Below are 16,808 nucleotides of genomic sequence, written 5' to 3' on the forward strand. Positions count from 1 at the left end.
GGTTCAAGATGAGAAGCAAATTTTGGAAATATCTGCTCTGGATCATTTTTCTCCACCTCTAAGTTCCCAGCTATTAAATTAGTCAAGGCCTCGTTCCCTTGTCCAGAGAAGTATATAACTGACCTTCTCCTCTGCAGCTACATTTTTAAAATAGCTTTTGAATGCTAAATAGCACTTCTATTGAAACTTTTTAAATGATTCAACAATGTCTTCAACTTCCCTGTCCATCACTGGGTGAATTGCTGTTGCTCCAGCCATTTTTTCAGTCATGTTTTTTCTCTTCTTCCCCTTCGTATTTTAGTGACTGCATGGCTTTATTCTTGTTCTCTTATACTGCTGCCACCATGTTATGTCTCTGTGTTACTAGGGAGGCTTCTTAAATATCGTAGAGATGCAAGATTTAAATAATAGAAGAGAATTTATTTACTGAAGCCTTCCACCATCTCAGGAAACTGTTCACACACTCACATGTACATATACATATGCCCCACAGTGGTGCACTAAAGTGAGACTATATAACACCACTCCCCTTTCTCCCACCTTTCCCCAACCCTCTGTCTCCTTTCCTCCAGCCCCTTCCCTCTCCATTCACAGGGCCGTTCACACCTCCTGCTTGCTGGTGTGCCCTCCCTCCCTTCTCCCTGTGCTTGATGCTCAAAGTCCAGCAAATAAACCATGGACTGACTAAGGACTAGTACACAGCTGCTTTCAGGCAGGTTGGCGATCAGCGAACAGAGCAGATCTGTTGTAGTGCGACTACAGCAAATACCCCCTGGTATCCAGCACCCATGGGAATTGGTAGATGCTGGATAAGTGAATTTTCTGGTTGCTTGAGATTGTGTGCTGTAACGGTGAGGTGCACTTCCGTATTTTTTTGCCAGTGGCCTGAGGCTACCTGTTGCTTGAATTCCCAGATAATGGGGTTTTATTGTTTATAAGTCAATTCAAGTTTGAGATTCAGGAATAAGAAGAATGATCTTAGTGCAACTGGGTAGCTGGTTCCGCAGGGCCTGCTTCCATGCTGTTCCTCCCTGGATTTGACTGCTGCTGTAGATCACCCTGATTTAATGGTTGAGGTCCGGTGGAGGATGAGTGGTGACAGCGAACATATTGCCTGCAGTGCACGAGCTGGCTACAAGGATAGGCACCGTGATCAATTACAGGTCATCCACAGGGTCTTACCTCATTCACCCCCACGCCTCGAGTCAGCGAGCAAACCCCTCCGAAGAATGCGATACTGCTCATGGAGCTTTTGAACGTGGTGCCTCTGTCAAAAAAGAAACGACGGCAGGAGTTAATTGCAGAGATTGGGGCGGGGAGGGGGTGGGAGTGTGAAATAGACACAGGCGGGTCTACACCAGCCCATCAGCAAGTCTGCCCAAAGCCTTGGCGTCAACATTCAGACCCCACCTCAATGACAACTCCTTACCCAGCCTCCCCAAAGCACGGTCACGTCGAGCACAGAAATAGCCCTTTGGACTGTCTACTGCCTGCTGAGTTGTTGATCTGAGCTCATCCCATTGATCCACATCCCTCTGAACCAGTGGTTCTCAACCTTGTTCTTCCCACTCACAAGTAATCCCTGTGCCATCGATGCTCTGTGATTAGTAAGGGTTTGCTTAAGGTGGGATGTGGGTGGGAAGGGAAGGTTGAGAATCACTGCTCTAGACCTAATTGTCAATGAAATATTTGGCTTGAGAAAGATTGTCATTGGCCCATTTCCTTTGGAGTTCTGAAACGGTACACATAACGAGTCAATGAGGGACGATTAAAACAGTGGATTTTTACTAATCACAGAGCACCAATGGCATAGAGATTACTTAAAGTGGGTTGTGGGAGGGAATAGCAAGGTTTAGACCCACTGCTCTAAACCTTTCCCCATGTAGCTGTCTGAGTCTAACGTTCGGAATTGTGTCTGTCTCCACGGCTTCTGCTGGTAGCTCGTTCCACATACAAACCATGCTCAGTGGGTGCCCTCAGGTCTGTCCCCCCATCTATACCCACGATTTTAGACTCTCCTTCCCTGGGAAGATGTCTGTGACCATTCACCTTCTCTGTGTCCCTCGTGGTTTCACAAACCTCTGTCAGATCGCACTTCATACGTTCCAGGGAATTAAGGCTCAGCCTATTCAAGGCTTTGAGTTCAATTCAGACATACAGCACGGTAACAGTCCCACAAGCCCGTGCCTCCCAATTCCACCCCATTGACCGACAGCCCCCAGTGCGTTGCAAACAGTGGGTGGAAACTAAGGTGCAGGGAGGAAATCCTATGCAGATGCAGTGAGAACAAACTCCTCACAGGCAGTACTGAATTCGAAGCCTGGTTGCTGGCACTGGCACTAACTGTCTCGCTAACTATGCCACCACCAAACTCTCCAGCCCCGGCAATGTCCTGAACTTGCTCTGCACCTCTCACTACTTAGTGACAGCCTTCCTGCAGTGCTCCATGTGCCCCCTGTACAGCGGAATCATGAGGCCCCAACGTCTGTACTCAACGCCCGCCTGACGAAGGCCAGGATGCCAAATGCCACCTTTGTCACCCTTCTGCCTGAGTCACCACTTCCACGGAGGTGCGAGGTGGCCTCTCCTCCCGTCCCGTCACTTTAGGCTCTCCTGGCCACTGCCCTCCCCTTCCCACCCCACCAACCCTGGCAAGTGCCGCGTGGAGTTTCAACGCTGACAAGCTGGTGATAGAAGAGAAGGACGAGCTCACGAGAGGAGTTGGACTGAATCTGCCTGCTCCTTCACGAACTGCTGTCTGTATTTGGAGAAGCTGTGCAGTGTCTTCACCTGGTCCTGGCCCACATCGATGCGGTCCTTATCTGACCACGTCTCCACGGCAACCAGGACCACCCTGGTGTTCAGCTGCTCCTTGAACATCTGCAAGATAGGAGGACAGGACTGGAACAATGGGTACACGGAGAATTAGCCTATCAGATCAGTGGGGACACACATGGGGGTGGGGACACACATGGGGGAGGAGACACCATGAGACAATCCACTTGTAAGATGCACTACATAACACGGAAACTAAATTCCACCCAAAATTTATCAACTTCCACAGAGAGTGTGGAGAGTCAGAGTCTCTTTCAAGTTTATCATCCTCTGACTGAACGTGTAGTGTTTTCCTGCACCACAGTGAGTGCCATGCGCGCACACACATACCTACACAGACACACCCACGGACACCCACACACACACCCACACACCATACAGACACACACCCACACACAGACATCCATACAAACTAGACACCCACACAAACCAGAAACACACCCACACAGACACACACCCACAATCCCAAACACACATAGACACCCACACCCCATGCACACACGCACGATATAATAGTCATACATGCATGCAGATAATAATTTGAAATAGATATAAATATTTTGTGATGATTTATTCTGTTAAAGGATACTGTTCATCAATCTCACAACCTGTGGGAAGGTATTTTCCAGCCTGGTCATCCTGATTTTGACGCTCTTGTACCTGCTTCCTAAGTGGTGGGTCAAAGATACCGTGTGACAGACCAGAAATCAATCTGATGAATCCTGTGGCCGACTAAATCATCCCTAAATATTTATATATATTTTAAATTCTATCTGCATTTATACATACGATAATGGTGTGTGTGTTGTGTGGGTGTATGTACATGTTTGTGTGTGTGGGTGAGTGTGCATGTGTGAGCAACTGTGTATATTGTTAGGTAAAACATCATGAGATGGGAATGTACAGGGCTGTAACAAGATGTGAATGCATCCTTGTACTTACAAGATAAGAGAGACATTGATGGATTGAGAGGCAGGAAGCTAGCAGGGAAAGGATAGCAACAGTTTTAGTCATTGGACAAGTAATGATATGATGATGTTCTAAGCACATATCCAAGGGTATAAAAAATCACCATTTTGCTGATAACGGCAGAATGCATTCTCCGACTAACATGGTTGGTCGCAAGTGTTACAATCCGGTAATAAAGAACAAAGAACCCTGATTTCGACTCAGCCTGGTGTTTGTCTCACTCATTCATGAACAAAGCAGACCTAACAATATGTACAGGTGTGTGTGTACATGGGTGTGAGTGAGCGACTGTGTGTGTCTGTGTACATGTGTGTGAATGACTGTATATACTTGTGTGTGTGTGAGTGAGCTACTGTGTGTACATGTGTGTACATGTGTGTGAATGAGCTACTGTGTGTGAGTGTATACGTGAGAGTGTATATGCATGTGAGAGTGAGCTGTGTGCATGTATGTGTACATGATAGTGACCAACTATCATGTGTGTATGTGTGAGAGTGTGTGTATATACGTGTGTGTGTGTGTGAGAGAGTGTGTATGCATGTGTGTACGTGTGTGTGCTGAGATGCAGAAAATCGCTGGCTGCACATGTACAGTCAGATGATGATAAATTTGAACTTGTGTATCTGTGGATGTTGAAAGATTTGGAGTGGAGTTAAGTCACCCCTCAGCCTCCTGAGCTCCAGGAATATAAGCTTCAAGTAATAATTTAATTCTTCGTAAGGAAGCAACAACAGAAATTCGTGGCTCCCACTCCTTGCGATTGACAGGTAACCACCCACTGCAGGCCTCATGCGAGGCCACTTTGCCATGGATCTCTCTGCAGCTAGGCCAGTAAGGGGGGGCTCTCCTTGTGACGGGACAACTGGAGGTTCAGCACTTAATTTGCCTCCAGCAAACACTTGGGTTTTCTTCTCCCACAGATACCTTGTGATCTTTTGTTGGCCTCATTACCTCGAGCCAATTCCCCTCAGGGGCTGAGATTGCCAAGGCAGCATTTAGTCCCAGGGGCAGCAACATTTGAGGGTGAAGCAGCAGGAAGGGACCAGCTGGCTGCGCGGGAGACATCGAGGTCCATCGTTCCCACTGGGTGTGCGACCATGGGTATATCCCATCGTGCAAAGTCCCGTACCAGGAATATTCCACAAAGCAAAGCCCAGCTCAGTGAGATTCAGGGATTGTGCTATTATATTCAGGAACGACAGGATAACGTCAGTTTAATAACAGAGGTGTCTGTACACAGTCTAATACCAGTATAGTGTCCATACACTGCAGTGAGCTTGTGACGTCAGTCTAATAACAATGTATCGTGCCAGAGACAACAAGATTCCCCTTCTCCTCACTTATAACCAGACCAGCCTCTGAATCCAACACATTATCCTCTGTAATTTATGCCACCTTCAACATGATCTCACCCCCAGCACATAATCCCCTCACCTCCCCTCTCCCCCTTCTGCAGGGACCACACCCTCCGTGACTCCCTCATCTACTCCTCCTTCCCCACCAATCGCGCACCCCCCCCGCGCCTTCCCTTGTGGTTGCAGGAAGGGCCACACCTCCTCCCTCACTGCCCTTCGGGGCCCCCAAACAAGTGAAGCAGCAACGAATCGCTGGTCCGTCCACGGGAGTCATTGACTGCATCCGGTGGCCTCCTCAATGACGGAGAGACTGGGTGCCGAGTACCTTCGCTCTGTCTATCAGGGATAGGGATCTCCCAGTGGCTGACCATTCCAATCCCGCGCCCCACTGCCGCGCTGACGTGCCCAGCCAAACCAAGACCACCTGTACGTTGGAGGAGTAACAGACTATTCCCCCTATGGACACTCTCCAACCAGACGGCATTATCATCGACCTCTCCGATTTCTGTTAGCCCAATCCCCGTTCTCCCTCTCTTCCCCTCCCCTCTCCATTCACAGGGTCGTCCCCTTCCCCCTGTTTGCTGGTGGCCCCTCCCTCCCCATCCACCCATTACCTCCTGCCTGTGGGCCTGTGCTCTTCTCCCTGCCCCTGTTCAACGCTCACCTCTCTAAAATTCCTCTGGTGGTGGTGGTGGGGGGCGGGGGGGCGGGTGGGGGGAGGGGAAGGAATGAAGGAAACAACTTCCCGAACACAATACCCACTTTGCCTCCTGGTGAGGAAGTGAGCAATTTGCAAAGCCACTGCCTCGTGTCATCAGGACCCCGGTTCAACCCCCACCTCGGGCATTGTCCAGGTGGGGTCTGCGTTCTCTCCCTGTTATTGTGTGGGCTTTCCCTGAGTGCTCCAGTTTCCTCCCATGTCTCGAAAGCGTACAGCTCGGGCTGAATTGGCCACGGTAGGTTGCCTCTGGGGTGTTGGTGAATGGTGGAACCTGAGCAGAGTTGAGCAAGGAGGATAAAAAATGGAATTAGTGTCATGTAAGTGAGTGGCTGATGGTTGCCCTGTACTTGGTGGGCTGCAAGGTCTGTTTCAGTGCGGCATATCTTTAGTAAGTGGAGGCAGGAGAGACAGAGAGAGATCAAGGGGGAATAGAGAGATAGAAAGACGGAGTCAGAGGAAGAGCGAGGAGATGGCGAGATCGAGATGGCGAGGGGACAAGGAGAGATGGAGACAGGGAAACACATACAAACCATTGGCTATAAAGCTCCCTCCATGTTCCTGATCCCTCAGCTGTGTTACTACACAGTAAGTGCCCAGAGCAGCAGAGGGTGAGAGTTCCATCACTGCTTTTTGCTGGTTCATCCCATGATCTTTAGTCTCCTACTGTTCCCATTGTTCCTCTGCCAAATGGGTAACTGGGAGTTCCCAAGACTAGTGCAGGAAGAAGGGTCCTTCACTACCATGACTACTGACCTCCCGACTAGGGGCTGTGCTTTTCACATTAAGCAGTTTGGGGTGAGGGTGGGGGTGGGGGAGGAGCAACCTTCACATCAATGCCTGATATCTGCAACAACTAGTTGAATACTTACAAAGTCCAGCAAATTAACCACAGACTTGGCGAAGTTGTTGGTGTGAGCCTGGGAGGAGCGCCTTTTCTTGTACTGTGCCAGAGAAGACAAAGGGACCATTAAATAGCTTGGAGAGGCAGGTATCTTATACAACCAAGGCCATATCTTCACTGACAACAGGGAGGGGCAAAACAGCAGAAGCAACAATTAAAACCTATCAGTCTTCATGGAGACTGGAGAAAATCCAGGGCATTTGGGGAATAAAAAGCAAGCAATGGAAATATGGGTCAGTGGTTCACCGTAAATAATCACAAAAGGCTGAAGTTGTGGAACTGACAGGCTTATAAATGTCTTTAAAAAGAGATAGATTGTAGGGGTTTAATGTAGGACACCACAAACAGACAGTAACACTTTACAAAAGATATTTCATTAAAAATGCAAGAGCTTGGCTGAATCCAGACATGGCTTTGCAAAAAAACAATGGGATGTCTTTGGAAGGAACTTCAGAAGAAGGTGCAAATGGATCAAAGTCCAACCTCAAAGTGCTGATAAGATCTTTCAAGGATTGGGCTTGGAGTCTAGGGAGTGGTTGTTTGGTTTCTGCAAGGAGGGAGAAGGAGAAGTCAGTTCTACAGCAGCTTTTGGAGGTAGGTTGTAAGTTCTGAGTTCACCCTTGTGGTCCTTACAAGAGGAAATGGCTGGCTAGAGCGTTTCTCCTGAAATAAGGGAAACAAGAGGAACTCTGTGGTAATCTGGAAGAAGAGGTGATCATTTGGAAAACCCATTATGAGGGCACGTTTCTTCAGCAAGACACTGAAGTGGCTGATTGGAAGGAATCAGTTTGTGTGTGTCCAACAAGCAACAAATCTCTCTCTGAAACCAACTAGAACCTTCCTGAGCAGTAATCATTTACCTTTCAAGCATCAAAGCCTAGTGAAAATTCATAAATGTTAAATTCTGTTCACATTATAAGAAATGCCTGCAACTAGTAAACTTGGAGGAGTGAGATTGGACTGTGAATCAAAGAACTTTCCTGAACATATACACATTACATACACGTATGCTTAGAATTAGAAGGGGGGTTAAGTTAATAGTAATAAGTTAAAGTTTGATCCTGTTTTTATGTTTGAAGAAAATTAAAAGTAATTTTTGTTTAAGTAACCATTTGTCTTGGTGAATTTCTATTGCTGCTGGACTTTGGGGTCCTCTGGGCCCGTAACAAACTATAGACTGGAACAGCCGTCAACCTCATTGACTGATCAAGGCGGAGTGGAATGGTGAGCATGCAAAGGGCTATGGGTAGGATAGGTCTCGGGAGGCGTGTTCAGCCAGTAGCAGCTAATAATAGCATAACAGTGGTTCACCACAAGTTGGTTGGTTAAAAGCAATTGGCTCTTACAATACAATCAAATTAATTCAAAAAGATTGAGGGGGGGGTGGCGGCAAGGCTGATGTTATGCATCATGGGGAAAAATGTAAGTTTGTGGGGGTAAAGCTTTGGCCGGGAAGCGTTTAGACCAAAATGGTACAGCACTAGGACTGAAGTCAAAACTACTCTTTGTGAGAGGCATCAATGGCCTGGGCACAGTTTACTGCAATAAACGTTAGGGAATGTAGTGAAATGTAGCGGTAGACGTCAGGGGAACATATCAGTGGACGGACAGAAACCAGTCCTAATTTAATGTGGGCAGAAGAGTGAGGTTGGAGGTGCTGCCTCACAAGGCCAGACACCCAGGTCTGACTCTGGCCTCCAGTGCTGTTTGCGTGGAGTCTGCACCTGAGTGTTGGCAGTGGTTCTCAACTTTTCCTTTCCTCTCACATCCCACTTTAAGTAATCCCTATGCCATCAGTGCTCTGTGATTAGTAAGGGGTTGCTTAAGGTGGGATGTGGGTGGAAAGGAAATGTATGAAATCACCGTTTTAATCGTCCCTCATTGACTCATGTGCACGGTTTCAGAACTCCAAAGGAAATGGGCCAATGACATTTTTTCTCAACAAAACATTTCAGAAACAATTGGGTTTGGAGCAGTGATTCTCAACCTTCCCTTCCCACCCACATCCCACCTTAAGCAACCCTTACTAATCACAGAGCACCGATGGTACAGGGATTACTTAAAGTGGTGTGTGAGTGGAAGGTTGAAAACCACTGTACACTCTCCGGTTTTCTCCCACAGACCCACCGTCGCAAAGGGCAGAATCCGTGGAGTTGATGAGAATGAGGGAGAATCGTACAGCAGTAAATGGGAAACACAACAGATGCTGGCATCTAGTGTTGTGCCCCCTCCAAAATAAATCACACTGGGACAAACTCAGCTGGTCATGCAGCATCCAGAGGAAGTAAGAGGCAGTCAATGTTTCCGGCCTGGGCCCTGCATCGGGAATCTCAAGGATTGGTGGAAACGGACGGTTGGGTCAAAGGATCAATTTCCATGCTGTATGTCTCTGCGAAATAGGTAGTTTGCAGAAGGTCAAGGTAACACATAATTGAATTGTGAGGGTGTTTTCAAGGGAGAGGGGCAGGACAGATCCAATTCTTCAAAGGAGGCCTCCAAAATTCTCCACCTTCACAGAAGGTGAAAGTAAGCATTTGAGTATCACGTTGTTCTTGCTTTATTTACATTGTTGATTTGTAGATCAGACAGAAGAGGTAAACTTGAGGGGTTTTGGGTTTAATGCAAAACTTTTGGGAGGGGGTGCAGGGGGAGGGGGTGCAGGGGGAGGGGGTGCAGGGGGAGGGGTGCAGGGGGAGGGGGTGCAGGGGGAGGGGGTGCAGGGGGGAGGGGGTGCAGGGGGGAGGGGGTGCAGGGGGGAGGGGGTGCAGGGGGAGGGGTGCAGGGGGAGGGGTGCAGGGGGAGGGGTGCAGGGGAGGGGGTGCAGGGGAGGGGGTGCAGGGGGAGGGGTGCAGAGGGGGAGGGGTGAGGGGAGGGGGTGCAGGGGGAGGGGGTGCTAGGGGGAGGGGGTGCAGGGGTGAGGGGGTGCAGGGGGAGGGGGTGCAGTGGGGGAGGGGGTGCAGGGGGAGGGGGTGCAGGGGAGGGGGTTGCAGGGGGAGGGGTGCAGGGGGAGGGGGTGCAGGGGGAGGGGGTGCAGGGGGAGGGGGTGCAGGGGGAGGGGGTGCAGGGGCGAGGGGTGCAGGGGGAGGGGGGTGCTAGGGGGAGGGGGTGGCAAAGGGTGGAGGGGGTGCAGGGGGAGGGGTGTGCAGGGGGAGGGGGTGCAGGGGGAGGGGAAGAGAACAGGTGATATCACTCTTTGAGCAGAGATGGTTAAAGGGTATTCACACGTGAACAAGTGTTGGCAAGTATAAATAAAGAAGAACAATGTTTCAGGACGGCACGGTTAATGCCACGCTGTTGGAGTGCCAGTTTGAATCTGGCGCTGTCTGTCAGGAGTTTGTGTCTGCCTGGGTTTTCTCCCTCCCTTCCAAACGTACAGGGGTTGCAGGTTAACTGGGTAGCACGGGTTTAAAAGGCCAGAATCAGCCTCTTAATGGAAATCAGCCACTGTAAGTTTTAAAAAAATGTTTCAATTAAAAAGAAAATCAGTGGACATGTATTTCTAATATGAGAGGCAACTGCGATATCGTTCATTTCCAAGACGCAAGGTGCAATTTGAAAAGCAAAACCCTGCGAGGTCTGATGGAAGTTCATCAGCTGTAACTTTCAAAGGGAATTGTGTCCGTCAAGTGAAAGCAGCCATAGGGCGATGGGAAAGGAGCGGCATGACTAATTGGTGCAGTTCCTTAAAAGGGCCGGGGGTGGGGAGGGAGGAGCACATTGGGCTGAAGAGCCATTCTGCATGCCAGCTTCTATCAACCCAACAGGTCCACGAGAAAGCACGGCTCCTCCGCTGCTCATGGGCTGATGATGCAAGTCCACAAGGCAGCTGGAATCCTGCCGAGGGGGGTTAAGCTAAAAGCTATTTGCATAATTAATACTGTCTGACAAAGGGTGTAAAAATCAGCAGCGTGATTTGAAAGCCAAGGACACAGATACAGTAACGTTCAATTTGCAGGTAGTATTTAACCTTTTTTTAAAGAAGGATTATGTCAATTAATGGCAATCTCTTCTGTGAAATGTTACCATGTTATCACAATCCATAATTTATGACTTACCAATGAAACTACAGAGGCCAACACTTAATTTGCAATTACATGAGTCATTAATCACAAAAGGTAATGCTTTCCTCTGTAATTTTAGAAAGGCAACACTCATTTCAACTCGGATCAATGCCAGGATTTGCGATGTCCGTGTACGGTGTGGTGTGCATGCTCCTTGATAATAGAGAACCTGGAGAAGATGACCAACTGTCCGACTTTGGCCCTGTGACTGACGATTCCAGGATTTTTAAACCCTCTGTGTCCTAAATTTCCAACCTTGGAAATGATCCTGTATGCCAGGAAGGAATGTCACCCCACCCCCCCTTTCCCGTGTACCCTTCTGCCTCCCCTGGTCTGCCTTTATTGTGCTATTTGGGGGGAGGCACAGTGACGTGGTTCTATGAAAGTGGTGACACAACTCATGAAGAGGGTATTTGGCGCACTTGCCTCCCTCGCTCGGGACGTTCAGTAAAGGAGCAGAGACAACATGCCAAAATTATACAAGATGAATATGTCGATGACTAATTTAAATTATGTGACATTAATGTGAATGGCTCAATAACCCAATTAAGAGAAAAAAGCTTACATAAAGAAGATGAAAGTAGATATTGCTTACAAGAGAACTATTTGACTAAAAAAGACATCAATAGTTAAAAAGAGACTGGGTCGGTCAGGTCATAGCCTTCATCTTCTATTCAAAAGTGAAAGGAGTGCTATTTGATTAACAAGAAATTGCCTTTTTTCAAAATTATTACAAAGCACCACAATTAATGGAACACTCGATTTAATAACCAGTCAATATGGGCTAATATAGAGTTTAAATAAGATAGACAATAGACAAAAGGAGCTGGAGTAGGCCATTTGGCCCGTCGGGCCAGCACCACCATTTAGATCATGGCTGATCATTATCATCAGTACCCCTTTCCAGCCTTATCCCCATAACCCTTAACTCCGTTACCCACAAGAGTCTTATCTAACTCTCTTTTGAACATAGTCAGCGAATCCCGCCTCTAACACCCTCTGTGGCAGAGCATTCCACAGATTCACACTTCTCTGGGTAAAAAAATGCTTTCTCATCTCCGTCCTAAAGGGCCTACCCTGTATTCTTAAAACTATGCCCTCTAGTCCTCGTCTCCCCCATCATTGGGACAAGTAATCAGATTTCACCTTGTCTATCCCCCTGATGATTTTGTATACCTCAATCATGTCCCCCCTCATCCTTCTAAACTCCAATGATACAAGTCAGTTTTTCTAGCCTTGCTGCATATGACAAACCTGCCATCCCTGGAACTAACCTTGTAATCTGCGCTGCACACCCTCTATAGCTAGTATGTCCTTCCTCAAGTTTGGAGACCAGAACTGGACGCAATACTCCAGGTGGGGTCTCACCAGGGCCCTGTATAACTGCAGAAGGGCGTCTCTGTTCCTATACTCCAATCCCCTCTTTATGAAAGCAACATTCCATTTGCCTTCTTCACAGCTTTCTGAACCTGCATGCTAGCCTTCAGTGACCGGTGAACAAGTGAACAAGTACACCCAGATCATTTGCACTTCCCCACTCCCTAGCTTGTCTCCATTTAAATAATACTCAGCTTTCCTATTACTTCCCCCAAAATGAATAACCTCACATTTGTTCACATTGAAATTCATCTTCCATTTAGCCGCCCACTCCTCCAGCCTGTCCAAGTCCCTCTGCATTTTCCTTACATCCTCCTCACACCCCACACCGCCACCCAGTTTAGTGTCATCTGCAAATTTGCTCATGTTATTTATAATCCCCTCATCCAAATCATTAACATAAATACAAACAACTGAGGACCCAACACCGATCCCTGAGGCACTCCACCCGTCACATCCTGCCATTATGAAAAAGACCCATTTCTCCAACCCTTTGTTTCCTATCTCTTAACCAATTTCCTATCCATGTCAGCACCTTACCTCCAATACCATGCTCCTGATCTTGCCCACTAGATTCCCGTGCGGTACCTTATCAAAGGCCTTCCTGGAAGTCCAAATACACCACATCCACTGGCTCTCCCGAGTCCACCCTTTTTGTCACATCCTCAAAAAAAATTCCAGAAGGTTAGTCAAGCATGACTTACCCTTAAGAAATCCATGCTGACTAGCCTTATACTATTATTATTGACTAAGTGTTCTGCTATTTCTCCTTTTATGATGGACTCCAATATCTTCCCCACCACTGATGTCAGGCTAACCGGTCTATAATTTCCCGTTTCTCTCCCTCCCTCCTTGCTGAGAAATTTTTGGCACCATTTCTTACAAGTGGAATACTAAGTTATTAATTCTTAATAATAACCCACCACTTTGAGACATTTAGTTGAATGATGAAATAATATAAATGATGAGATAGGTACACAGGGTACGATTTCCTGTAAAAACCTTTGTATCAGAATAAGCTTTTTCCTTTTGCCTTAATAACCAGTTTTTAAAAATATGGAACCAGAAAGGAATTAAAACTGTACAAGATTTTTATGAAGCTGGTTACTTACTTCATTTCAAAGAATTAAAGAAAAATGTTCCAAACAATACTTTTTTTCATTATTATCAAGTTAAGGCTTAATTAGTGGATAATTCTGGACATAAAGATTACCAGGGCAATCAAATTTGAAATTTTACTTACGGAAGGTAGTACAAATAAATTTATTTTCAGAAATGTATAAATTATTGCAATACCTAAATTACACATTCATAAGTCAAGATTAAAGTGGGAAAAAGATTGGGAATAACAATAGATCAAGTTGATTGGTGAACTATTTGTAAGGGATAGTGTGACAGATTATGTTACATTTTATATATAAAGATATTTTAAAGGAGATAAATTGTGGGTTTTTTTAAGAGTAGGCCCCAGCCTCGGTCCGGGCAGAGGGTAGGTGGCGGCGGCCCCGATCCGGGCAAGAGCAAAGGGGAGACGGCGGCCCCGGCCTTGGTCGAGTGAGGCAGGCGGAGGCCCTGGTCCGGGCAGAAAGTAGGAGGTGGTGGCCCCAGTCCGGGCACAGGGAAAGCAGCGGCGGCCTCGGCCCCGGTCCGGGCAGTATGGACCGACCTAGGAGGGGAGGCAGACCCCTCCAGCCCGGGTAAGAAACCTGCATAGGAGAAGGCCACTCCAATATAAAACCTACGACCCAAGGACCTCGCTGCCACGTCCCAGCTTGCTTGGCCACGGCACACGAACCATGGGTGTAAAGGGTGGGGCCAGTACTGCGCGCACTGCACTCCACCTAAAAGCTCCTTTGCGCAGGCCCGAGGACAGGTCCACATCCTCCCCCTCCACGTCCTCCCCCCTCCACGTCCTCCCCCTCCACGTCCTCCCCCTCCACGTCCTCCCCCTCCACGTCCTCCCCCTCCACGTCCTCCCCCTCCACGTCCTCCCCCTCCACGTCCTCCCCCTCCACGTCCTCCCCCTCCACGTCCTCCCCCTCCACGTCCTCCCCCTCCACGTCCTCCCCCTCCACGTCCTCCCCCTCCACGTCCTCCCCCTCCACGTCCTCCCCCTCCACGTCCTCCCCCTCCACGTCCTCCCCCTCCACGTCCTCCCCCTCCACGTCCTCCCCCTCCACGTCCTCCCCCTCCACGTCCTCCCCTCCACGTCCTCCCCTCCACGTCCTCCCCCTCCACGTCCTCCCCCTCCACGTCCTCCCCCTCCACGTCCTCCCCCTCCACGTCCTCCCCCTCCACGTCCTCCCCCTCAAAAGATGCTCACAAACTCAAGCTAGCATGCTGGAACATCAGAACCATGCTAGACAAGGCTGACAGCCACCGACCTGAACGTCGGTCTGCCCTCATCGCACATGAACTCCTCAGACTTGACATCGACATAGCCGCTCTCAGTGAAGTCCGCCTTGCAGATGTAGGCAGCCTCCAAGAACGCGGCGCGGGCCACACACTCTACTGGTCTGGCAAGCCTATGGATGAACGACGCCTATCTGGTGTAGGCTTCATGGTCAAGAACTCCATTGCCTCCAAACTCAAAAACCTCCCGACAGGCAACTCGGACCGGATTATGTCCATGCGACTCCCCCTTCAAAACAAGCGTCGCATCACCCTCATCAGTGCCTATGCTCCAACCCTCCAGGCGGAACCAGCAGAAAAGGACAAGTTCTACACTGACCTGCGCAACCTCATTCAACGCACCCCTACACCCGACAAGGTTGTCATCCTTGGCGACTTCAACGCTCGCGTCGGCAAAGACACAGAAACCTGGCCAGGAATCCTGGGCAAGCATGGTGTCGGCAAGTGCAACGACAATGGGTGCCTCCCGTTGGAGCTCTGCGCAGAACAGCGGCTGGTCATTACAAACACCCTTTTTCAGCAGAGGGACAGCCTGAAGACTACCTGGATGCATCCCCGATCCAAACACTGGCACCTCCTGGACTACGTCCTGGTGCGAGAAAGAGACAAACGAGATGTGCTCCACACCAGGGTCATGCCCAGCGCGGAATGCCACACTGACCACCGACTGGTTCGCTGCAAGCTCAAACTTCACTTCAAGCCAAAGCCCAGGAACAGTAAAGCCCCCAGAAAGAGGTTCAATGTTGGAAGCCTGCAGTCAGACGAAATGAGAGGAAACTTCCAGGCAAACCTCAAAGCAAAGCTCGAGGATGCAATCCGCCTCACGGACTCGTCCCCTGAAACCCTCTGGGATCAGCTGAAGACTACCATACTGCAATCCACTGAAGAGGTACTGGGCTTCTCCTCCAGGAAAAACAAGGACTGGTTCGACGAAAACAGCCAGGAAATCCAGGAGCTGCTGGCAAAGAAGCGAGCTGCCCACCAGGCTCACCTTACAAAGCCGTCCTGGCCAGAGAAGAAACAAGCCTTCCGTTGCGCATGCAGCCATCTTCAGCGCAAACTCCGGGAGATCCAAAATGAGTGGTGGACTAGCCTCGATAAGCGAACCCAGCTCAGCGCAGACATTGGTGACTTCAGGGGTTTTTACGAGGCTCTAAAGGCTGTGTACGGCCCCTCACCCCAAGTCCAAAGCCCGCCGCGCAGCTCAGACGGCAAAGTCCTCCTCAGCGACAAGATCTCCATCCTCAACCGATGGTCAGAACACTTCCAATCTCTTTTCAGTGCCAACCGCTTAGTCCAAGATTCTGCCCTGCTCCAGCTCCCTCAACAGCCCCTAAGGCTAGAGCTGGATGAGGTCCTCACCCGGGAAGAGACATATAAGGCAATTGAACAACTGAAAAGTGGCAAAGGTATGGATGGAATCCCCCCAGAGGTCTGGAAGGCTGGGGGAAAAACTCTGCATGTCAAACTGCATGAGTTTTTCAAGCTTTGTTGGGACCAAGGAAAACTGCCTCAGGACCTTCGTGATGCCATCATCATCACCCTATACAAAAACAAAGGCGAGAAATCAGACTGCTCAAACTACAGGGGAATCACGCTGCTCTCCATTGCAGGCAAAATCTTCGCTAGGATTCTCCTAAGTAGAATAATACCTAGTGTCGCCGAGAATGTTCTCCCAGAATCACAGTGCGGCTTTCGCGCAAACAGAGGAACTACTGACATGGTCTTTGCCCTCAGACAGCTCCAAGAAATGTGCAGAGAACAAAACAAAGGACTCTACATCACCTTTGTTGACCTCACCAAAGCCTTCGACACCATGAGCAGGAAAGGGCTTTGGCAAATACTAGAGCGCATTGGATGCCCCCCAAAGTTCCTCAACATGGTTATCCAACTGCACGAAAACCAACAAGGTCGGGTCAGATACAGCAATGAGCTCTCTGAACCCTTCTCCATTAAAAATGGCGTGAAGCAAGGCTGCGTTCTTGCACCAACCCTCTTTTCAATCTTCTTCAGCATGATGCTGAACCAAGTCATGAAAGACCTCAACAATGAAGACGCTGTTTACATCCGGTACCGCACGGATGGCAGTCTCTTCAATCTGAGGCACCTGCAAGCTCACACCAAGACACAAGAGCAACTTGTCCGTGAACTACTCTTTGCAGACGATGCCGCTTTAG

The 16,808-nt window shown here is 49.0% G+C and overlaps 1 protein-coding gene across 5 annotated transcripts in view; it reads right to left on the bottom strand.

Annotated features, from left to right (window-relative positions):
- The window catches only part of LOC138761530 (disintegrin and metalloproteinase domain-containing protein 23-like), a 209,179-nt gene that overhangs the window by 101,886 nt on the left and 90,485 nt on the right, over window positions 1-16,808 (bottom strand). For all 5 annotated transcript variants that reach the window (XR_011356355.1, XM_069933814.1, XM_069933813.1 and 2 more), the window contains exons 10-12: window positions 6,750-6,821; window positions 2,714-2,880; window positions 1,183-1,267 (exon numbers count right to left, since the gene is read on the bottom strand). Coding sequence is in view for 4 of the 5 variants with exons in the window: in XM_069933814.1 (XP_069789915.1) it covers window positions 1,183-1,267; window positions 2,714-2,880; window positions 6,750-6,821 (324 nt within the window). In the remaining variant the exon portion in view is untranslated. The remainder of the gene's footprint in view (window positions 1-1,182; window positions 1,268-2,713; window positions 2,881-6,749; window positions 6,822-16,808) is intronic.

Source organism: Narcine bancroftii, chromosome 4 (assembly GCF_036971445.1).
Source record: "Narcine bancroftii isolate sNarBan1 chromosome 4, sNarBan1.hap1, whole genome shotgun sequence".
Lineage (NCBI taxonomy): Eukaryota > Metazoa > Chordata > Chondrichthyes > Torpediniformes > Narcinidae > Narcine > Narcine bancroftii.